Consider the following 20,482-nt stretch of genomic DNA (forward strand, 5'->3'; position numbering starts at 1 on the left):
AGATGAAGTTAACTAGGAAAATAACAATTACCACAAAATATATGACCCTCTTAAATCTTTAGGGAAGTTCTTTTTATGTCTATTTCATTAGTGAATTCCTGCTACCACAATGAAGTTCAGTTCACAGGAAAGTGAATAATACCTAGCTCCCAATGGTTAATTTTTTATTTAAAAAAAAAATCAGTGTATTTAAAGTACTACATGGGAGTCTAAGAGCTTTTACAGTATCAATAATTAAATCAAAATACTTCCACCAATAGAGGTTTAGAAACTCAAACCAGGATGGGGTGCCTGGGTGGCTCAATCTGTTAAGCGTCTGCCTTTGGCTCAGGTCATGGTCCCAGGGTGCTGGGATTGAGCCCGGCCTCGACTTCCTACTCAGCAGGAAGCCTGCTTCTCCCTCTCCCTCTGCTCCACTACTTGGCTCCTGCTCGCTCTCTCAAATAAATAAATAAAATCTGAAAGAAAGAAAGAAAGAAAGAAAGAAAAGAAAAATAGAAAAAAAAATAGAAAAATAGAAAGGAAGGAAGGAAGGAAGGAGGGAGGGAGGGAGAGAGGAAGGAAGAAAGGGAGGGAAAGAAACTCAAACCAGAAAAAGAAAGAGCCCAAGTTTGAAAAGAGCACAGGTGATTGCATATCTCTATTTGAGCCCTGAGAATGAAGGATCTGATAGGTAAGTAACTGCACACCCGTTTGAATCCTGACTCCACCTACCACTAACTATTAAGATGGAGTGGGTGAAATGTCAGATTTAACTTTAGTTCAAATCCCTTATCAGCCACCTACCTGTACTAAATATATTAATAGAACCTCTATCATAAGGCGGGAGGTTAAGATTAAATGCATGTAGGCACTTAGCAGAGTGTCTGGTACTTCAAATACCTAGATACTAGAAACACTCTTGAGAGATTCCTAATTTCTCTATTACTGGGGTGGCCATCCATACTAACCATTTCCCACCCTCCTGCCCCCAGCCCCATCCTGTGATGTTTAAAAGATTAGCCATATAACCCAAGTTCTTTGAGTATCTCAAGAGAAGGGCTTTGAGATAGATGATAGATAGATAGATAGATAATAGGTGGATAGATAGATGATGATAGATAGATAGAGGCAAACACAACTTCAACTGTTAACAGTTAGAAGGATTCTAAAAATACCATTGATTTTTCTCTCTGCCTTCAGGACTCCCAAGAGAGCTAAGAATCTATTCTATTTTTTTTTTATTTATTTTTATTTTTTTATAAACATATAGTGTATTATTAACCCCAGGGGTACAGGTCTGTGAATCACCAGGTTTACACACTCCACAGCACTCCCCATAGCACATACCCTCCCCAATGTTCATAACCCCACCACCCTCTCCCTACACCCCTCCCCCACGTCCCCCCAAATCTATTCTATTTTTAAAGACCCTTGGAGGAGATAGCACAACTGTTTTCTGTTACCTAAAGGAGTCACAGTGTGACTACCTTTTACCAAGAAACCTTAGGCGCTCATCCAGGGCTGCCTTCTGCCCTTGCCTTGGCCCAGGGTACTGCCCTGCAGAACGCTGGAGCATTGCTTGTAGGAAATTCTAGGCAAATTGTGGCAGCCCTTTTTGAGTGGTGCCATGCAATGGCCCTTTCCAGGCCTTATTCTTCCCTCTCCATCCAAGATTTATTTTTCTCCCCAGCTGATCTCCAATCTCCTAACTCTCTCCTTATGACTTCTAGATTCCCAGTGGTACTGTGATTTCTGGAATTTCCTAGTTTAGTCTCCCCTGTATTTATAAGAGAGATTTATAGATGCACAGTGTGTCTTTCTACGTTATGTGCATCCTTATATATTTGTATATACAGTATATCTTTATATACGTGTATATCTTTACAGCTTTAAATAAGTGTATATACATACACGTACAATGTATCTTTATTCATTATATATACATTTATAATAGAGATACAAATTGTATATATATTTATACATTTACAGTATGTCTTTTTTTTTTAAAGATTTTATTTATTTATTTCACAGAGAGAGAGAGATCACAAGCAGGCAGAGAGGCAGGCAGAGAGAGAGATAGAGGAGGAAGCAGGTTCTCCGCTGAGCAGAGAGCCCGATGCGGGACTCGATCCCAGGACCCTGAGATCATGACCTGAGCCGAAGGCAGAGGCTTAACCCACTGAGCCACCCAGGTGCCCCGTATGTCTTTTTTTTAAAGATTTTATTTATTTATTCGACAGAGAGAGACACAGTGAGAGAGGGAACAGAAACAGGGGGAGTGGAAGAGGGAGAAGCAGGCTACCCCATAGAGCAGGGAGCCCCATGCAGGGCTTGATCCCAGAACCCTGGGATCATGACCTGAGCCGAAGGCATACGCTTAACTACTGAGCCACCCAGGTGCACCTACAATATAATATGTCTTTATACATACTGACTCTCTTACATATACAATGTTTCTTTACCTGATTACTATCTCTTAAAATATTGAAATAGGATCCTTGATGACAGATTAATTCAGGAATATAAAGCTGCCCTTCATTTTTCCCTCTAGGCCTGATTTGTCTCATCAAAGGGGAGAGGGAGGAGGAGGAAAGAAACAAAGCTAAGTATGGTGTATGTCTCCAAATGTCTGCTTCGTGCTTTTCTATGGAGAAAAACACACCTTTTATTGAGAAAAACAATGGGAAAGCTTATGTGCCAGCTCAGTAGTCCTCAGACTCGCATGCATCACAGTCTACCAGAAGGTAGGTTGAAACCGAGTTGCTAACTCAGTAGGTCTTGGGTAGGGCCTGAGATTCTGCATTTCTAGCAGATGAGCTAGTGCTGGTGGCTTAGGGCCTCAATCTGAGAACTGCAAAGCCTCTGACATCCCAGAAGATTTCAGAGATGGGTCAATCTGACACTGTGTGAAGGTTGAGACCCAGGCAAAAGCAGCAGCAGACTAAAGTCACTGACTAAACGGGCAGGGAAAGTTTGTTCTTTCCCACCTGGTAATAAACTTCTCCTGCCCATTTAAGGAGTGGCTCCTAGGTCAGAACTGTCACAGAAACTTTTCATTACAAGAAAATTCAATAACCAGGACCATTCAGAAGCACTTTCAATGACTGCTAAAAAATAAAACAAAACAAACAAAACAAAACATAACAAACAACCCAAATACCAAAAAAACAAACCAACAAACAAAACAAAAGAAACCCTAATGTGTCCTGATCAGGACAAATTAGAACTCTAGCTGGAGACCCATCATGTAATGCTGCTTTCGTGTTATACCCATTCTTAGGTACCCCAAAGTTGCAATCCCTCTCAAACCCTATAGAGAAGTGTCCATGTGCAAAGGCAGTACATGGTATGTCTACGACCTGAGGCTACCAAAAAATGTACTCTTATTATCTGTTCCTGTATCCCTACCTCACCCCCAATTTTTTGAACTCGAAATGATAAGCGTAGATGTCAACCAAAAACAGAACATTTTTCTAGGACTACATCTTGGGTGCCCAGGCCCCAACTCCACTTAGTCCAATAGTGACTTGGTATTTTTTTTTTTAAAGGAATCTCTCCAGGTGGTTCTAATATAGGGCTGGCATTGACAAACATTATTACTAATTGAGTTCTCCCATGTATGGCTGTTTGGTGATGTCTGTATTTGGCCATAGATTTATTATATTCTCCCAACTTATATATATATTCCACATATTCATGCTGAAAATTAAATAATCCCTTACATGCGTAGCTAACAGAGTATTTTCCCTTATATTAGCATATTTGATTCTTATTAGAATCAGAGGCTGGGTAATTATCACTACGCTGATTTTTCAGACTGGGAAATAGAGGCTCAGAGAATAAGGGCTCTCCCCATAAAGCTGGGACTTCAAACTCTGCCCCTGACTCCTCTTTCAGAGCTGTACATCCCTGTCCCTTTACAAATGTCACCAAACACATGCCTGAAAGCTGACAGAAAAGTTTCAATGGTCCATCATGGAGCTCAGAACGTGCTACCCCAAAATATAAGGCCTCAACCGATTGAATACTTAAAGCTGAAGGAATTTGAGGAATGGCAGGTGCAGGAAGGACCCTCTGACTCATCTTTCTCCTTTGAAGCAGGTCATAAGACCTTCGCATGAGAGGCGCTCTCCTCCTAACTAGCGGAAATGAGCATCCTTAGCTCCAAGATGGAAGGACACTAAGAAGAACTGGGAGAAACAGGCCTTGTTAAGATTTCCCGAGTTTACTAACCATAGCTCAGACTCTTGTCCTGTCACATTTTTCCCTGCACCTCTCCGCTGTCCATCAAACCTAGTATAAAAACCAGTCAGACTAACCATTTCCTCAGGTGTTCATTTCTTTAGGAAACATACATTCAATACATGCATATGCTTTTCTTTCTTTTTTTTTTAAGATTTTATTTATTTATTTGACATAGAGATAGAGATTACAAGTAAGCAGACGGAGGGAGAGGGAGAAGCAGGCTCCTTGCTGAGCAAGGAGCCCGATGTGGGGCTTGATCCCAGGACCCTGAGACCATGACCTGAGCAGAGGCTTAACCCACTGAGCCACACAGGTGCCCCTATGCTTTTCTTTTATTCATCTTTCTCTTATCAGTCTAATTTATAAAGCTCCAACTGGAGAACCTAAGTGGGGAAAGGGGAAAAGATCTTTTTTCCCCCTGGATGGCACCTGGATGGCACCTGGATGGTTCAGTAGGTTAAGCATCTGCCTTTGGCTCAGGTCACGATCCCAGGGTTCTGGGATCAAGTCCCGCACTGATCCTGCTCAGGGGAAGAGTCTGCTTCTCCCTCTATCTTGCGCCCCTGGTTGTGATCTCTCTCATACTCTCTCTCTCTCTCAAAAAATTAATAAATAAAATCTTTAAAAAAAAAAAAAAAGATCTTTTTTTTTTCTTCCCCTATGCCTGCCAAGAAATCCTTAGAGGGTTTTTTTTCCTCCCTGAAGTAGAAATTCTGAAAGGAGGCTTATCTTCACTGGAGATCTGACTGCCAAGTCCCTGCAGGTTGTCTGGAAAATCTGACAAAAAAGAGCCTTGACATCAGGAAATATGGTCTCAGAATTTCCAGGGTCTTCAGAAAACAGGCTCAGAGCCCATGTTCAGGGCTTGGCTGCTGAAGTACGCAAACCAGGGGCCTGCAGACCCCACGACAGGCGTTTCGAACTCCAACTGTGACTCTGCCGAGTCCATACCACACGGCAGGAGTTACTCTGGTTTGTCATTTTCCTCAAAGAACTATGTATGTATATGCCAAGCATGGATCTTTCTTGAATGCCCCCCTAATATTTTTAATTTTCAAGATTATAGGAAAACCCTTCTAAAGGAGAATTGCAACTTCACCCCAATTGACAATCCCATTTATTTTCCAAGCAGCGCATTTGCATTTATTTTCATCCACTCTAGTCCTCCACTTCTGTCACACTAATTAGAGTGTCTTAAAATGTACGGTTCTTTATTCCCAGATCTTATCATTCAGACATTGCTTCTGGTTTCTTTGAATTCAAAAAGTTCTGATCATCTAATCTGGGGACAACACTACAAAGAATATCCCGACTTCTCTCCTCTGAATGAATTATTCAGATGAAAGAGATCTTTTTTAGAATATTATGTGTGTTTATCTTATTTTATTTTATTTATTTTTTTTTAAAGATTTTATTTATTTATTTGACAGAGAGAAATCACAAGTAAGCAGAGAGGCAGGCAGAGAGAGAGGAGGAAGCAGGCTCCCCGCTGAGCAGAAAGCCCGATGCGGGGCTCGAACCCAGGACCTGGGATCATGACCCGAGCCGAAGGCAGCGGCTTAACCCACTGAGCCACCCAGGCGCCCCTGTTTATCTTATTTTAAAACCAGGTGTAAGTTAAAAAAAAAGTTCATCCTGTGCATATGTGGTCTACCCGATCATAAGGAAGAACAGGTAGCTTTGCACACCTCCCAGCAAACAGCCTTTAGCAGGAGCCAGAAACAGTTCACAAGGTGAAAAGCTGGGCAGAGTCCTCCTTGAAATTTCCTCGAAGGTCTTCGCTGAGAGCCACAAAAGAGAACCTGATAGTTGCTCCTCAGGAAGACCAGCGATTTGTCTTCTCAGAATACAGCATGCTTAGCAACTGTTACATGCAGGAGACAAAAAGAATTGCGCCCCCCCTCGCCCCGCCGGTTTCTACAACCTACCCCTGACAACTAGGATCATTACCTAGAAGTTACTAAGAAAACTCACATGAATGAATGAATTCATTTTATGGCCACACTGTAACAAGTAGTCTTCTCAGCAAAATTATGCATTTTCAGATAAGCATAATTTGGGCCTCAATTATGATGGCTTCATTTAACCCTTCAAAACAAAAAGGAAAAGCTAACTACTGGTAGGCAGCCAAAGAAATTGCTGTCAACAAAATGGAAAAAGAAACCCTCTGACATACTGCCACCTAGTGGACACCGTCCAGCATTGACTAGCCTGGGATACCACAGCCCTCCTTTGCAGATTGGAAATTGCTATCGCCCCCACTCCAAAGTCTAAAAACAATAGAGCTGAGGAAATGTCACAACATTTTAAAAATCTTCTTATTGTGGTATTTTCCTATTTAAACTGCACTAACTTTTCATCTTTGCTGTCAGAATACATCTGAAGAGACAAGAAAACAACCGATATAATTTTGCTTTTTATTTCGACTTTTATTTCACCCATAGAAAAATGTTGCGATTTCACAATTTCTCCGCCAGGAAAGAAAGCACACAAAAGATCGATGTGATTGTGTAACTGTGGTCTCTAGGATTGCTTCTTTTCAACTTCTCCCGAACTCAACATCCAAGAAGCCCAATGCCCAGAGTGTGGTAGGGTGAATTTGAAGAGTGCAGACCGGGTCTTCAGTCTATCGGCACAGGCTCTTTCGAACATCTTCTAAAATGTTTTAGGGTCTTTCACCAAACATAGGGAGGTGGGAGACATCTCAGAACTGGCTCAATCTTGATAAATCAAAGGCACTTAGGAGAGATTGTACTCTATAAGAATAAATACAAACACCTATGAGTATTTTCAGCTCTTCTGGGGAATTATGAAAATTTTGCTCCAGGTAATTTCAACATTGACAGCAAATGTTAAGCCTGCTTTTGCAAATTCAGTTGGACCACTGCCCCAAACCAGACTTCAATAGCATCCCGATTCAAGAGCGAATGTTATTAAAATGGCCTTATTTGCTTGATTGCTGTGTTTTATAATCTTACGAAATGACAGGAGTGGATTGAAGCTCCCACTGAGGACATTCCTGGTTGTAAAGATTCCCCGAAAAGGTCAAGTTGCTGGAGGTTGAGCTTCTGAGACTGAAAATCCCACCTAGGTGTGGTGACGTGAATTGTGTGATCCAGGTGGTGCCTGTTAGTCGGAACCTGTCAGTCGGAGCCTAGAAGAAGCAATTTGTACAGCCAGATGCTTCGGAAACCACTGGCACCCGCTCATGGCTGAGGTCTCAGGTGTCTGCCTCCCTCTGCAGTACCCACGGCAGCTGCAGGGACATCTGGCTGTTTGAACAAGGATTTAACACCCCGTTTGCCGGATATAATACAGGGTTCATACACTTGTTAACATATGTAATGCATTCGTTTTAACATCTTAATGATACCCTTCATGTAATTCTTCTCCAACGAAGTTACAAGAATAGTGTATTCATCAGCCGAGTTAGCACATGAATGCCTCACATGGGTTGTTGCTGAAAATGAATAGCCAGTTTCGCATTCTTGCAGAGAAGTCCTGCAGACTTCCAGCACGTAAGCAGTGGTGCAGAGAGCCCTCCCCTCCTCTCCACCAAGTGCAACTGCCTTCCTTTCTCATTAGGATCATGATAATAGCCTCCTCCCTCTTCTCCCAGTCTCTTGCTGGCCTCAAACAGACCCATTGCTGCTGGGGCACACGGAGGACATGGTCCTTCTCTGCAAATTCTGCAGATGCTGCTCACAGGCCTCAGGAGCAAGTCCACATTCCTCCCCTGGGCTTCGAAGGCCCTGCAAGGTGTCTTGGTTTCTGCTTCAGGCTCCCTTGTATCCCTTTCTGAGCCCCCAAACCCGACTCCTGAGGCCATTGTGGGACACCCCATGTGCTGGCCACCCAGAGCTACTTATAGTCAGTCCCCACTGCAAGTATCCTGCCCTCCTCTTCATACCGACATGGTCTCCAAGTGCTCTCTCAGAGACACATCTTACTGTCTTATCGGTAGCTCGTCTTTATTTGTAAAGTTTTTTATTTGCCTGGTATTCTTGGTTTGCAAGGGACAGAAAGCCTACCCACTCACAGAAAGGATACCCAGGTGTTTTCCAGCAATTAAAGGGACAGCATTAATATAGATGTCTCGGCCCCTTACTTTTCTCCCTCCTTCTAATCCACAGGATATGGGGGAACAGTTTATAGGGAACTGGATAAAGAGGGGACCCCGTAGTTCCTCATGAACTGTCCTTGGTAACGGTTTAAAATAACCTCAAGGCGAAGAACTTCAAGAAGGGGATCCACTGAGCATGCTGTCAGCTGAACACAGGTCAGGAAGGGTAGAGCAGAGCCTGAAACACTGTCCTCCAGGGCACCAGGATAGGAGAGGAGCAGTGGTGAGATGGGGCGGCTCCTGAATGTCACCTACCCACCCCGGGGTGGGAGGGCGGGGAGAGATGAGAGGCAAGGGGAGGAGGACTGGCTCCAGGGGCCCAGCTAGCAGCAGGGGTTGGAGCCCATGGATAGGGCATTGGGTCCACTAATCCTGAAAGGAAGAGCCATCTCTGATTCATTTGCAACTCTACATTTTGATCCCTAAAATTCTTTATTTCTTAATATAAACTACTGATTCACAGAATTCACCCAGACCCAAAGTTTTCTCTACACAGATTCTATCCACAGCCCATACCCCCAGCACCCCACCTCTTAACCTCTTAATTTGTTTTCCTCCTTAACTAAATCAGCCACCACCAACCCATGACCACTTCTGGAAATTTCTCAGTGAAGAACTTGACCAAGACATGCATTTGTCTCCTTCCACCCAAGCACAGTCAGCATGGGCTCGTTTCTCCCCAAAAAAGTCCACTGATTGGAAAAGACACACTTTTGCAAACAGAGAATGTACTCTCCCCTCCAAAGGGCTGAAAAAGAGCATGCCCTTGTTTTCCTAGAACCGAGTGATGCTTTCCTGGCAGTGTGCTGGCTATGCTGGGAAGAGAAAATTAGTTTTTATTATTTAACCTTCATGGTTTAAAAGAGAAACCTTCTGCCACAGTTAAGGGTCTCCTAGAGTTTTCGTAAAGTAGCCTTATGACAGCAATATTAGTCTTCATAAAGAGCCCAATCTTAGAATGTCTTGCACTACAGTACTCGGTTACAGAGTTTTAATCTAAGGGCCCGGCGGAGTGACTGCGGCATGCGTCTTGCGTGAGGTGCGCCATTTACCCTGTCTCTGATTTCTTCTGCCACTTGAAACAGTAATGCCCCCTTACACTGGCAGAGCTCTGACATTCACAGAGCCTTGGAGGCTCTGAAGAAGGCTCACAAACCCTCACAAACCCTCCCCAAAGTATTGAACTGCTGGGAATACGATGCTAAGGGGAACAGAGGTACCAGGCCAGCCATTGTGGACAAATGAGGCCAGGGAAGAAGGGGCAGGGTGGCCAGTTAGGGTCCTCTAACCTCAAGATCCTTTAATGTGTTCATGCCCCAAAGGCAGAAACTCACCCCTCCAAGAAGCAGGACAAGCATCGCACTTGGGAGTGACCCCTCCAGCCCTCTGGGAATCTTTCTGGTAGTAGCAGACAGAGAGCCATCTGATGACACCAAGAGCAGGCATGAGCAGAGCTCACTACCCATTAAACCGGTTCTTGAAACTTGCACTGAGCACCTACTGCGTGCCTGTCACTGGAGAGAAAAACTAAACATCACCCAGTCCTGGAAGGCTCACATTTGAGTGCATCAGCCCCACACCAAGCTCCTGCCATGGATGCCCTGCATGACAGGACTGAATAAAGCAGCCCTGAGCACACACAGGAGAAGCTTTTAACCCAAAGGTAGGCAGGCAGGCAGGTATCAGTGGGGGGGGGTGTCTCCTTTAAGAAGTAATGCCTGAGCTGAATTTTGAAAGACAGAGAATCAATGATATGGGAAAGGCCTGGAATAACATATAAAGGACCGCACACGAATGCCCATCTTTCTTTCACCCATTCATCCCTTCCACAAAGTTTACTGATGGCTGCTGGGCAGGGGAGGGCAGGCATCCTACAGGGGTGCTAAAGATGCTCTGTTTCCAGGAGAGATATCATCTTTGCCCTCACTGTGCTTTGGGTCCCAGCAGGGAAGCAGAGTGGGGAAGGGATAGACCGGTTAGAGAACTTCTAGCATTTTACCATGGTAGGGCCACTGGGCACAAGCTTGGTGTGTGATGGAATGGCACACAAGGTAATGAGCCTGGAGAGGCAGAGAGGCTGGAATGAGGGCTTCCAGAGCACGAAAGACTCTGCATTATATGTTCAGCAGCTCAGACTTTATCCTGTTGGTTACCGGGGTCTACCGAAGGATTATTTTTAAGCAGGAAAGTAAGGGACATGTTCAGATTTGCATCTTAGAAGTCACTCAGCTGTGCAGAGAATGGACTAGAGGCAGTGAGACCATAGATGGGGTGGCCACCTGTAGTGACCCAGGCAACAAATGGTGCTAGCGACTCCTGCATTAAGGTGACAATAGTAGGGACTAGGTAGCAGTAGCTGGAGGTTCTGTGAGGAGGCAGAGTTCACAGGATGGGAGCCAAGTCAAGAGTTAATGATGGAGAGTGTGAGATGATCTTCTGGCTTCTGGTTGGGGTGATGGAGATGATGGTATGGTCCTTCACCATGAAAGGGTTCAAGCAGATAAGAAGCAGGCAGAGGCACGGGGAAAAAGAGGTTCCGAGCTCACCAAAACTTTGGATGAATAAGAGTCCCCTGATGTATAGTCATCATTATCACATTTACCACCACCGCCACCAACACCACCACCACCTAGTGTCCTCGAAGGGCAAAGACTGGGGATTAGGGCAGCAGCATTGTGATGAGGAAGCGACGTGAGATCAGAACTCTCTCAGATCCTGAATCTCAAAAGGTTCAAACAAACATCCGTCTCATCATCTGAGCTGTAGACAGCTCTCTGCAACTTTCAAAACCCACTTTTCCATACCACAGCCTTGCTCCTACTCTTCCCATCCACCATTAAATTCACCAAAGGCTTCCCTGTACCCTGCTGGCTCTCACGTCTTCTTAGGATGCTTCTTAGGATGCTTCGTACACCTCCTTGGCCCCAGGGGCTCTCTCCTTCCCACCCTGAAGCCTTCCTTAAAGACAGACCAGTCCTTCTCGGAGAGGGTTTCTGAAATCACAAAGTCTACTCCTGAATTACCAAAACTTTTGTGACCAATCTGGTTTATTTGCTTATTTTTTAAAGCTAGGTCCCCAAGGGATTCTTAAGATCAAGCAGGTTTGGGAAACACCATGCTAGGGAACATCACTCTCCAGTTCCACACGTTCTGTCTCCCCTAAGATGAGCCACTCTGTGGGGAGCAATCCAATCTCACCTTTGCTACCTTCCCTTCCAGCCAAGGACCCCGAGTTTTATCCACTCCTAAAACTGTAGGTCAGGATCCCCAACCACACAATTAGATGCTCTCTTCCAGGTACGTCTTTCCTTATCTCTGTCTCTTTAAGAATGTTGATCCAAAATATCTTTCCTTCCATCCTGGGATGCTTCTAGCACACGGATAAACCCACCTCTGATGATGCCACTCACTGTTACTTCCCTCTTGCAAACCCTCCTACCTTTTGCCCTGGGTCTTCCTAAGATTGAGCATATCACAGCCAACAGCCTATTGTTGGGCCAAAGGCAGTAGTAGATGGCCTTGGTTTTGTAGGAAAATTCTGTGGGTCTTACTTCAGCTTTCCCATAAAGACAGTTTTCATAAATGCTAAATATGATTGGGGTTGATTGAATTGCAGTTTCCAAAACTGTTATGGCGCAGAAGAAATCCCATTGGAAAACCACTACATGACTAACATCTTGATTTGGGAACACCAGTGCCCCCAAACCCCAAGTTTCCTTGTGGGTTTACAAGAAACTTGCTTGGGCTACATATGCATATACAAAGGAAAAGTGATAATGAATGGGGTTTAATTTTTCCCCTTGTGTTTGTTATGTGTATATTTAACTAAAAAGCAAGTGAGAGATAATGGTATATAACAACTCTAGAGAAATGACGCTAATGATTACAATTCCATAAGCAGTTAAGATCTACTCAAGTTTTAGTTGATTTCTTACGTACTTCAGTTTTTAAAATGGGAATAGTCTCCTTGTAATAACTGACATGAGAATTCTAAAGGATCAGCTCTGTGTATGGAGGACACAACCACTTCTTCGGATAAACTTTTTGGCTTTAAATTAATGTTCTTGAATCCATAAAACCTACTAAAAACTGGGTAGGTGACAATCAAGGTTCATTCAGAAGTCCCATATGCGAATCTAAAAAACCCTTGAAAGCTCCTTCAGAAAATGCATGCCGTTAAATCCACTTTTAAACTTCTCTCTCTCTCCTGGAATCCAAATAATCCTGAAGCACTTTAACCCTTAGAAAACAAAATCTTAGCCAGCCCAATTATTCATAGACTTATGTATTCATGGAGTTAACTCTGCTCGTATAGTGAGCCTGCTTTCCTGCCTAAACAGGGTTTAGTGAGTATTGGAGACTGGCCATTGACCTCCAGAATGCAGCCTCTCCTCCTCCCAGTGAGTGATGGGCAACCCCCTTCCTCAAGCCTTGGTGCAAATGGCTCCTCAGCCTAGAGATAACATTTTGCTGCCTCCCTTACAGCCAGGTGTGGTCTTATGAGTAACTTCTAGCCAAGAGGATGCTACTAGTGGTATCTCAGCACCCAGGTACCCCTCTTGGCCTTTTCTATCCCTTGTCTCTGTCTGGAAACGGCAACAAATGGAAAAGCCAACTTGGGCCAACAGATGGAAGGTAGGAAGATACCAGCTGGCAATGGAGGAGCCTCCCTGCTAGCCCTGGCCGGCTCACCCCCAGATTCTTGCCCAGGAGAGGAAAAAACTCTGCCTAACTTAGTTCATGAATCAGGGTTCTCTTGTTACAGCAGGTAGACTGTGACTAATTCCTAAGGGATCAAAGCATTGAATATCTTTCAAAGATATTCATTGAATATCTTTCAAAGATATTCATTGAATATCTATCAAAGATATTCATTGAATATCTATCAAAGATATTCATTGAATATCTTTGGGCACACCATTCTTCATAGAAGGAGAGAGTTCTAATTTATACTGTCAATCCTGTAGGAGATGGGACCAAATATTTACTGGTCCCCAGGGATTAAAATGAGAATCCAGGTAAGAATTAATTGTTCAATAATGATGGCTCTGGTTTTACTCCCCATTTTCCAGGAAGCCTTTGGAGGTTCAGAGGCTTCCTGAGTCCAGGAAATGATGAGTCAAGAATATGCCAACAAAAGATAGTTATTCGCAGTCATTATTATCTTTGGCTTTTCATATTCTGTAGTGAAACTGCAAAGACCAGAGGAAAACATGCCTAAAGGGAGAAGTCTGGATGGAGAAAACTTTCAACAAAAATCATCTGTACTTTTATATCTATACTGAGACCTAAGTGCTTCACATTACAATATTAATAATTATCAATCATAACATTGGTGGAGACATCAGATGAATGAGAACCAGGCTACTAATACTCAGGCTCTACAAGTTGGTGATTGACCCAGTCTTCTTTAAAAATAGTAGTTCACAGAGCTTCATAAGTCATCAATCATTTATTTGTTCTTTTCCTTCATTCTTGAGACTACATTACATGTGACATATTCAAGTGTGAGCGCAATAGCTGTAGTTCTTGTCCTGATAGGAGTTTAAAGATTCATTCTGTGACCTCTGTGATTGTATGGTTCTTTCAGGAAAAAGTTGTAATGCTCCCAAGCATAACATTTATTAACTGAAGTATTAAATAAGATATTCCTGTATATTAAGTACATTATAGAAGAGTCACAAAAATATTTTAAAAGCTAATATTAAAAAATCCACACACATGTAAATCTTTATGCTGCCTTCCCACATCCTGGGGGGTAATCTTGAGTATCCCTCACTAATCTCTCTCCTCCACATCATTCTTCGAAATACTTTTCATAGTAAGTTTCAGGGTTTTTCACCAACAGGTACTCCATGTGCAATCAACAAAAGGGCATCGTAAAATCATGCCGAGTCACAGCACGGAGTGCTCAGAATGTATATTTAGTGCCTAAACACATGGTTTTTCACTGAGACTGGCTGAGAGATCTAAGGGTCAAGTGCCCCTAGCTTGGGCCTGAGCTCACCACTCCACTCCTCAGGCTAGCAGAGGCCAGAGAGGCTGCCAAAGCTGGAAACAAGAATTGCTTTATAAATTGGACACCATATTTGTGCTAGTGTTTTCTTTATTGTCATAGACTGTTATGATAGACTTTGTAAATTGTGGTTGGTAGGGCTGGATCACTAAGAGGCTTTCAGAGTTCTGTGCTAAAGGGGAAAAAAAAACAAGAAAGCCTAGCCACAAACAAAAAAGGGGGAAAAACAGCATTACTTGTCTGACCAAAGACAGGCTGGGTAAACAGCACTTTTGCACACATATAATGTAGTATTGTGCTTATGTCTAGCATTTGTTACCACTAGATGGGTTTGATCCTTCAATAATGATTGCGACCTCACATGTAATTTTGTTTTACGGGTTCACTCGATATCTATATTAGAACTAAAACTAAGATACAGACCTACTTATGAATGCCAGATACGTCCATTCTATTTTCAGCATTGGCAAGAGAAATGTGAAATCTGATTATTTTGGCAAGATGTAGAGAATGTCATATTAACCGATAATTCTCATCAAAGGACAACACAGCTGACAAATCACTATTAGGCGAGAGTAAGAGAAGAGTAAGTCCTTGGATATAGGAGAAGTTATGGCAACAGGCCTAGCACAGTAAGTGCGCCTAATAAACACGGCTTGATTCTAATGATAAGGTATGGGTAACGTTCGTCTCCTTCCTAAAGATCCTCTTGTCTGGGGAAAGAAATGACATCTTCTACCTCCAAAGACACATGGGTATATCATGACAGCTCCTTACTCCTGGAAAAGGATTGCCTGTATGTAATGTTATTACCAATGAATAATGGGTAAAATCTTACAGCTCAACAACAAAACAATGTGCTATTAGCAAAATAAAGTTCTCCTCATCCTATGAGTCATACTAATCTGCAAATAAATAATACTAATTATTATTAATAAATAATACTAATCTGTAATTAAAACTGTGTGCCTTTGGGGCACCTGGGTGGCTCAGTGAGTTAAAGCCTTTGCCTTTGGCTCAGGTCATGATCCCAGGGTCCTGGGATTGAGCCCCACATCAGGCTCTCTGCTCAGCAGGGAGTCTGTTTTCCTCTCTCTCTGCCTGCCTCTGTGCCTACTTGTGATTTCTGCCTATCAAATAAATAAATAAAAATTTAAAACAAAAACTGTGTGACCTTAATGAGAAGAGTTGATTATTCTTGTCTGCCCACAGATCTTTCTCCTTTGGCTGGCCAGGTACTGAATCTCTGATAAAGGTGTTGCTTATTTGGAATGAGGCACCAAGTCTACAACATGCTCCTAAAATAGTGAAAATTCTGCCGTTATTGCTCATTTTAAAGACAAACTGGTCTGTCATCCTATCTAGACAGTCACTTAGAAAGTGCAAAGGAAATGGGACAAAGACCTGGTGTTAAGTTCTGATCAGGCAGGTAGGGGCAGAAACTGAGGCAAGAGAAGTGGCCCCCAATACTCTCTCTAGCTGGGCTTTGTCTTCACTTAGGACATGAGATATGTCTGTTACTTCTTAAAAATAGTAAACAAATCCTCCCAGTGCCATATTTGAATCATTCAGACTATGCCCACTGATTTAACATAAAGTTATACTGTACTAAATTACATGCACACACACATTCACACCCATCCCATAAAATCTACTCTATGGTGTTTGGTCTCCCACAGATCAGGGCTTTGCATAGGTACGTCTTTACCTTGTAAATGCCTCTGTAGAGTTTTCTAGTATTATCTCCATAAGTTTTTGCCTGTGCCTTGTTCAGTTTATTTTTAGGGCTGTTTAAAAAATATGAATGGAATTTTTCATTTGTTTTCTACTTGTTTGGAATGGGGACAGCTAGTGATTATTACTTACTAATTTTTATAAATGGATTGATGTTGCTTCCAGTCTTTTAGTTCTTTCAAGTTTACCCCAGTATACAATGCAATCTTTGTATGCAAATCTTGCCTTCTCCATATGTGTGTATGTATATGTACACATATTTTCTTATTTTATTTCCTTGTGTGATTACATTAGCTAGTATATTCTGAACAATGTTAATGTGAAGGACACTAGGCATCTTTGTTGTGTCCCCGACTTTAAGAAAATGTTTCTGTTTTTCATCATTAGCTAACTTTTTGTTTGGGATGTTTAGAAAAGCATCAAGAATACATCCGGTTCTGTTTTTCTAATGGATTTTAAACATCAGAAATAAATATGAAATCTTGTCATTCTCTTCTTTGGTATCTACGAGATGCTAATGTTTTTCTCTCTTGACCTGTTCGAAGGAATCACTTTTGCACTCCCCTAAATAAATGTTAATGATATCTATTTTTCTTACTTTTTTTTATTTTCAAATTATTTTGGCTGATACTGCTCATCCAGAAGAAAACCCGGAGGACAATTTTTAAGAACGAGGACACCGGTGAAATTAACAACTTAGCTCTTCATTGTAAGGAGGTACAATGTGGGACACAGAAAATTAGGAGACGGTCATTTACTTAACCAGAATTACCTGAATTAGGGGTTCAGTTTCTAAATAATAGATTATCTCTAGTATATGTAAATCATTGTTTATAGATAGATTACCCAGTATTTGGGAGATGGGATAAGAGCGCAGACCAATGAAAATGAAACATAAAAGAATAAAAATGAATAGATTAGCAGAGTTGCTGTTTTTATAGCTCAAAAATTAAATAAATATATTAAATAAATAAAAAGATCAAATTAAGCCCACACTTTAAAATATGTATTTGCTGCATAAAGCTCAGCACCTATATACTAAATTATAACAAAAATGTAATATTTATAACCAGTATGCTCTTATAGATATTAGAGCAATATATATTTCATTGATTCTCTGATGCATTTTTTTATATTTCTGTAACTCTGAAATTAAGATGCAAACAGAATCTATGATGATCATGTTTAATATATTTTTTAAGATTTTATTTATTTATTCATTAGAGACAGAGAGACAGGCAGAGGGAGAGGGAGAAACAAACTCCCCGCTAAGCAGGGAGCTCAATGAGGGACTCGATCCCAGGACCCCAGGATCGTGACCTGAGGCGAAGGCAGTTGCTTAACCAACTAAGTCCCCAGGAGCCCCTGTGTTTAATATTTTTGTTAACATTTCTTTCTTTTTTTGTGATGCATGAAATACTAATGTAAGTTGAAAATTGGTGGTATCTTAGATTTGACAAAATACAGCAAATATCAACTTCATATACAAAACAGCTTCATCTCCCAACCTCTACCTCTGGCACATACCCTTTTTAAAAAAAAAAAAAAAAACAAAAACGCTATTATTATCTGTGGATTTTTAAAAAATAAACTGAATTAAAATGCAATTTAGATTTAAGGAGTTTGACAACTTTAGGATTTACCCTAAGATGATCAGAGATAGCCCAGGGAGTTGCAAACTAGGGGCTGGGATAAAAGGGTCGATACAAGAATTCACACACAATGTGTGTGAGCAGACATGCACTGGAGTCACTGGGTTCTACCCAGCTTTTGGTGGAGTCAGTAAGGAAAATAATTCCACAGCTGCCAAATTCTCAAGTGATGTTATTCAGAAAAGCAGAACACACGGTTATTAATTGCAGTGTTTCTCACTTGGAGTTGTTGGTGTAAGAGAAGTCACCAGTGTCCCCCATCCCCATCTCCTCCCTTCTCACTCAGCTCCCATGGAAAATGAGAAGATGGACACAGAATCTCCACCTTGCCCACCACATCACTTCCTGCTCTGCTTGCTTACCTCCTCACCACGGGCGATAACAACGGACCAGTTACAATTATTCTTAACAGGGTCCTGGACCAACACATGTGGAATAGGAGATCCCACCTTTACAAAACCAAATATCAAGGAAATAGCTGTGAGTCCTATAAACTGAGGGAATGGTTTCTAGGACAGGCAATTCACACCAGCAAACTGACCCAGTGAATACCACAAACTATCTTTGTCCTCCTTCACTGTATGAATTTAAAGGACTCCTCTTAACAAAAAAGAAAAAGAAAAAAATCTTCTGCCAAGAATATGTGCATGAAAGTCCCTGGTCCCCCTAATAAGCCACTACCAACTTCAAAAGAATTCTACTAATCTCTTACAAAAATTCTCTGTAGCTCTCTTACAAATTATTAAAATGAAAAAGAACAGAGTCAACAACACTCAGTATTAATTTTTGGTATTAGCAGGGTCACTGTGGCCCTTGACTTATATCCCTATGTGGACTCACCTTTTGTACAGCTGCTCGGAAGGCCTGTTTAATGCTCTTACACGAATCAGGTATTAATTTTGTGTCTTGACTCTCCAGAGTTGTGTCTTGCAAATCTGGGTTTTCGTGGAGTTTGAAAATTCTATTAATGCAGTGAGTGTCATCTTCGGATATTCTGTTAGGATCCATCTGAGGAAAAAAAAAAAGTCAGAACGTAGAGTAATTATCATTGATTATTCTGCTATTTAATAAAGTGTGACTGACTTAAGGACAAAAAAATTCATTCTTGCAAGAATCTTTATGTCTTCAACAATTAATAGTGAGTACAATTACCCTCACGTTGGTGAAACATTGACTTCTAATTCATTTTGATGAATAGCGATGATTCATAACACAAGTGTATACGTGTGAATTGTGAGGAGATGATCAAAATTGTCTGCCAATGTGTACTTCTCATGGGGGGAGGAGGGTTGAGGATAATCACATGGGGCCAGTGCAGGTAGAGAAAGCTTTTTCTCTTTAAGTCATACCCAGCATGCTAGATAGGGTGATGAAACTCACGTGGATACTCAAAGCATGAAGCCTACAAAACCAGGTGAAATAAACACCATTGTTAGCCACCATGTTTGTCTGGCCTTTTTTTTTTTTTTCCCCAATATTTTATTTATTTATTTGACAGAAAGAGAAATCACAAGTAAGCAGAGAAGCAGGCAGAGAGAGAGGAGAAGCAGGCTCCCCACTGAGCAGCGACCCCCCGATGTGGGGCTCGATCCCAGGACCCTGAGACCATGACCTGAGCTGAAGGCAAAGGCTTAACCCACTGAGCCACCCAGGCGCCCCTGGCGTTTTTTTCTTAATCAATGTATATTTTAATTAGCCAAAGAAGGGAGCCCCAAAAACCTAAATTCCCTTTTTGTTGAAACTCTCATCCGTGTTTCTTAACCTGGTGTGGGACATCTATCGGGGGTGATAGTTAGTGTTACACGGGATGAAGAGGGCTGCATGGGGTGAGCAGGCTGTATGGACAGATACTGGTGGGGGGGGGGTGTGAAAATTCCTCTAATGTCAGGGATTGTTCCACCCAAAATATCCCCATTGAGTTGTTAGCTAGTTGTCTGCATATGCATCTTTTTTTTTTTTTTAAGATTTTATTTATTTATTTGACAGACAGAGATCACAAGTAGGCAGAAAGGTAGGCAGAGAGAGAGAGGAGGAAGCAGGCTCCCTGCTGAGCAGAGAGCCTGATGCGGGGCTCCATCCCAAGACCCTGGGATCATGACCTGAGCCGAAGGCAGAGGCTTATTAACCCAATGAGCCACCCAGGCGCCCGTGCATACACATCTTTTTAAGTATTACTCTTGAAATTGTCTTCCCCCTCCTCCCGCGGTTCTGACAAACCCCTGTAGCAGTTTCAACTGCCAAGTAAAGGATAGAGATAATTAACTATCAATTGTCTTAATAATAATTGTTTAACTGATTGTCATCTTCTTTCAAAAATTCAAGGTACTTCATGTGTGTTTGCTCATTACTAGGTACAAACCAGATGAAGAAAGGAACAATTGTAGAAGTTTATAAGTTCAGTGAATTAATACCAGCTCTCTCAGTGCCTGGTTTATCTTAGTAAAAGTAATCAAAAAGATGCACAGGTTTATTAACCAACCATCAGAAATAAACTTGTAAGTACTCTATCCATATCTGAGATTCTCGAAATGAATGATAACCTTTCAACAAATGTGCGCCCACTAATACAGATTCTCTTATTTCAGTCTTGCATATGGGAGAGGTGTCCTTCACAAAGCAAAACTATTTGCAATCTGTATTTATTTTTCATGTTTTCTTTAAAATAATCAGCATAAATCAGAACATGTGAGTTTTTATATTAAGAAAGATTTTTTAATCACACTTTTTTTT

The 20,482-nt window shown here is 41.8% G+C and overlaps 1 protein-coding gene across 1 annotated transcript in view; it reads right to left on the minus strand.

Annotated features, from left to right (window-relative positions):
- The window catches only part of TNFSF11 (TNF superfamily member 11), a 32,967-nt gene that overhangs the window by 6,271 nt on the left and 6,214 nt on the right, over positions 1-20,482 (minus strand). Inside the window, exon 2 of the mRNA XM_047720013.1 lies at positions 18,593-18,760. Within this exon, the coding sequence (XP_047575969.1) occupies positions 18,593-18,760 (168 nt within the window). The remainder of the gene's footprint in view (positions 1-18,592; positions 18,761-20,482) is intronic.

Source organism: Lutra lutra, chromosome 3 (genome assembly GCF_902655055.1).
Source record: "Lutra lutra chromosome 3, mLutLut1.2, whole genome shotgun sequence".
Classification (NCBI taxonomy): domain Eukaryota; kingdom Metazoa; phylum Chordata; class Mammalia; order Carnivora; family Mustelidae; genus Lutra; species Lutra lutra.